The following is a 3858-nucleotide window of genomic DNA, read 5'->3' as shown; positions in this document are numbered from 1 at the left end:
TAATAATAAGCGATGAGCGAAAGCATTTGCTGAATTTACAATTTTAAAATAACTTGTTATTTCTTGCTGATAAGTAATTGCTGAAATATTTTTATGTAGCATTTCATATTAACCTTTTTCAATTGAGAATGCGTATTATAAGAAAAAATTTTACTTTTAATCCAAAATAGCAAATTCATTCCCAGTTTATTTTTGTTGTTCTTTTTACTAAAATTATTATTGCCATTTTCTCTTTACCTCTCTGCATCATTAAAGATTAATACAATTTATAACTTAATGATTATGCTTTAAATTTTTAGTTTCAGTTTTGACATGCACACAAGAGAATTAAAATTTAGTCATTTTAAACCAAACATTTGGATTTTAAGCTGCTTCCAACTTAGCATATTTTATTACATTAATATTCGTTTCAAAATAAAAATTTTCAGTTAACATCATATTTTATAATGGAAACTATTCTAAAAAATCTGATAATTGAAGCAGTTCTAAAAGAATTTTAGTATCAGAACCTAATAAAAGTATTTATTACTTATTCTTTTTATATTATTCAACTTTCTTGAATTACTTTAAATTAAACAATAAACACCTAAAAAGCACTTCTGTAAAAATAATTTCTGCAAAAACATTTCATATAACATTTCTGCAAAAAGTTTAACTAATTATTATAGGTCAAGCATGTCAAATTAAAATCAATTTATTTATTCAGTTATTTCAGTTATTTTAATGCATATTTTAATATTTTTCGATGTAATAAATATTGATACAATTCTACTGTTTCAAATTTATTATTGAACAAATTCAATTGAACAATTGTCATATTCAAATTATTGTTATTTTCAACAGTCTTCATTAAATTTCAGTTATAATGTCCTACAGTAAAAATTTAAATGTGAATAAGAAGAATAAAAACGTCTAATTTGGGCAAGCAGAAAAAGAAATTGGTCTTTAAAACTAATTATCAGCTTTAAAAAAGTGAGCAATTTAAAATGCAATTATAAATTTTTATTTTTTCTGCAAGTACTCACTGTATAAGCAGTTTTTGCTTACGCCCCATTAACCTGAAGTATTGTATAAACTAGGTGATGTAAAAGTAACTGTAAAAGTTGCAAGTAAAAAGCAAATATATATTTTTTGTATGTATTCTTCAAATCTTTTAACATTTGCTTGATTTCGGTTTTCAGGTTTGCTGAATGTAACAATTTTTTGGGCTTTTTAAATTTTAATTTAATTGTTACTTGACAATTTTTTTACATTACATGTAATAATCACATTCAATTATTTGTAAAGTGGCAATTTTAAATGTGTTCAAAAATCACAATTCCAAAAATTGTTACTCTGCAATTGTAAAGAGTATTCAGCAATTAATAACATATATTTTCAGGGGTATTTTTTTCATTGGAGACCTCATTCATGAATATTTTAATGATCGAATTATTGTGAAATGTTTAATTAGATGTTTAGAGATTTAACAGCTTTAAAAACAGTGTTAAATGGTCATCTGTTTTCAGTTTCTCTTATTTATTCAAACTACAGCTAATAAATACCTGAATGTATTATAATATGCCATTGGTTTTAAAAAATTTCAAATTCATTTTAATAAAAGTTTTCTTTAATACTTTCATATGCTTTGAAATGTCCACTTGTGATGAAGTCATTACAACTATTCAAATCAATCTTAGACAATGTAATGTTTTACTTCAAATTGTTATGAATGATTGTGATAATAATGATTTTTTTCAGGTCCACTATCCTCTGACAAATATTGGAAGTTAACAAATCCTAGTCAATGTGGAGAAATTACATGCGAATATCCTACATTCTGTGCAATCAGTAATTTGGATCCCAACAAATTTAGCTGTGAATTTGGTAAATCATAGCAATTTTTTTTAATTCATATTTTCTCTGTGTAGACGTAAATATTATAGATTACTGTAGTTGTATAGAGAATAGCATATTTTTATTAATATATAATTCATTGTTGGATGGTTTTTTCTTTTGTTTCAGTAGATGATTCATGCCTTACAATGGTCACTTTTCCAAAATTCCAAGATGAAAACAGAACAGTTGAAGATGTGATCCAGAAGAAAGAAAACAATTTAACTGAAATTGAAATTTCATCTGTATCTCAACAAATTGCAAGACAAAAGAAAAACTATACTGAAGAAGCAATGTCACTAGAAGCATTGCAAGCTTTATCAGAAAACAACAGCACATTTATTTTTAAAAATAATTTTACGAAATTTGGTATGTGAACTAATCTAAACAAAAGCTATAAATTTAAAAAATCCTTAAATGAAAATTTTTATTATTTTTTCATTAAAATTTTCATTTTCTTTAAAAAACTTAACTGATAAATATCTGAAAATTATCTTTTAACGTTTTTATATATTTATCAAACTGACTGATTTTTGAATAAGTTTTGAATAATAATTGTTAAAAAACAGAAACAATGGATCAGTGCTACGATCATTTTGATGCATGCTGCGAGTGGGCTTTGCTAGGAAAATGTGAACAACTGCCAGCGCTTATTGGAATTGCGTGCCCCGTTTCATGTGGAACCTGCAACTGCAACAGTAAATTGCTCAGTTTTGAAACATATTAATGTGCATTTTATTAGCTGTTGAATATTGTATTATTTAATCATCACTGAACAAGAAAAATTGTAATTTTACTGTTGAAATTTTTTAGAAAGTGATATATCGACATGCACAATGGAGAAAACAAAATGCCGCAACAACAGTGAAACATTTGATTATAATGAAAGAACTAAAATGGAAAATAACACTTTATTAATAACTGTAAGCACATCATTCGATACAGAAAATTTAACCACAATTTTTGAAAGTGTGAATGCAGAACATGAAATGAATCATGATAAAATCCAGTTAGAAGAAAAGCTTACAGAGGTTATTTCACTTTCACTTGCAAATTCTTCAACAAACAGCAACAACAACAAGAATAATGATAATAATATATTAATATCTGAGAAAGAAAGAACATCTGAAGAGAAGAATAGCAATAATGCAATTTCATCAGATGAAATTCCTGAAGAAGTTATTTTTCATTTGAATAAAGAAACTTCAATAAGTAAGTTCATTAAAATTTCAATATTAATCTTTGTAATTTAGTCTAAAATGGAATCTAGATAAAACTCATAAGATAGATGCATTCAAAAACGAGTCACTGTCAATTTTTGGAGAAACCATTGCACCCACAAAAGAAACTTTATTGTTAACAACTGAATCTTCCATACTTGGAACATTTTTTAAAAGTGAAGCAGTGTTATTAATTATAAAAATATTATTTTAATAATATTTTTTAAAAATACACAGAAACGCAGCAGTGTAAAGATGAAAATTCACTGTGCTTACTTTGGGCTATAACTGGTGAATGTACAAAGAATCCTTATTGGATGAAACCGCATTGTCAACGATCATGCAACACTTGTGGAATGACTTTAAAAGATGTTAACAAAGAACTACTGTCTCCTGGTGAATTTCATTTTACAAAACTACCAACAAGCACTGTTAATTTATACTATTTTTTATTAATTTATTTAAACTGAAATTTAAATAGCTGAATTATTGTTGTTAGCTTCAAAAAATTATTTTCAATAACATGCTGTATAAATACTAGGGATATTGAACACTCTTTAGTATTTAATAAAAGTTATATAATCAGATAAATATAGATAAATAGCATTTCTGTCCCCATATTTGAAATCATATGAATTTTATTTAGATTGTGAAAATCAGCATGAATTATGTCACTTTTGGGCATCAATCAATGAATGCACAAACAATCCTGATTTTATGCTCATCAATTGTGCTGCTTCTTGCAAGAGCTGCTCAAAATTGA

General features: G+C 25.9%; 1 protein-coding gene across 1 annotated transcript; it reads left to right on the top strand.

The window, feature by feature from the left end:
* The first annotated feature begins 1453 nt into the window (after window positions 1-1453).
* On the top strand, window positions 1454-3858 carry Tsp_05186 (putative ShTK domain protein). Its single transcript, XM_003369728.1, has 8 exons — window positions 1454-1493; window positions 1741-1866; window positions 2005-2244; window positions 2445-2573; window positions 2689-2906; window positions 2988-3087; window positions 3333-3526; window positions 3742-3858. The coding sequence occupies exons 1-8, from the start codon at window positions 1454-1456 to the stop codon at window positions 3856-3858; spliced, it is 1164 nt and encodes a 387-aa protein (XP_003369776.1).

Source organism: Trichinella spiralis (genome assembly GCF_000181795.1).
Source record: "Trichinella spiralis strain ISS 195 chromosome Unknown Scfld1557, whole genome shotgun sequence".
Taxonomy (NCBI): domain Eukaryota; kingdom Metazoa; phylum Nematoda; class Enoplea; order Trichinellida; family Trichinellidae; genus Trichinella; species Trichinella spiralis.
Note: the sequence above shows the minus strand (reverse complement) of the source record. Positions and strands in the feature narration are given on the sequence as shown.

Excerpts from the sequence above, each read along its gene's own strand:
- Tsp_05186 (XM_003369728.1), top strand. The coding sequence starts at position 1,454 with ATGTTTAGAGATTTAACAGCTTTAAAAACAGTGTTAAATG. Across the intron at positions 1,494-1,740 it reads TTTAAAAACAGTGTTAAATG|GTCCACTATCCTCTGACAAA; the intron begins GTCATCTGTTTT and ends GATTTTTTTCAG. Across the intron at positions 1,867-2,004 it reads CAAATTTAGCTGTGAATTTG|TAGATGATTCATGCCTTACA; the intron begins GTAAATCATAGC and ends CTTTTGTTTCAG.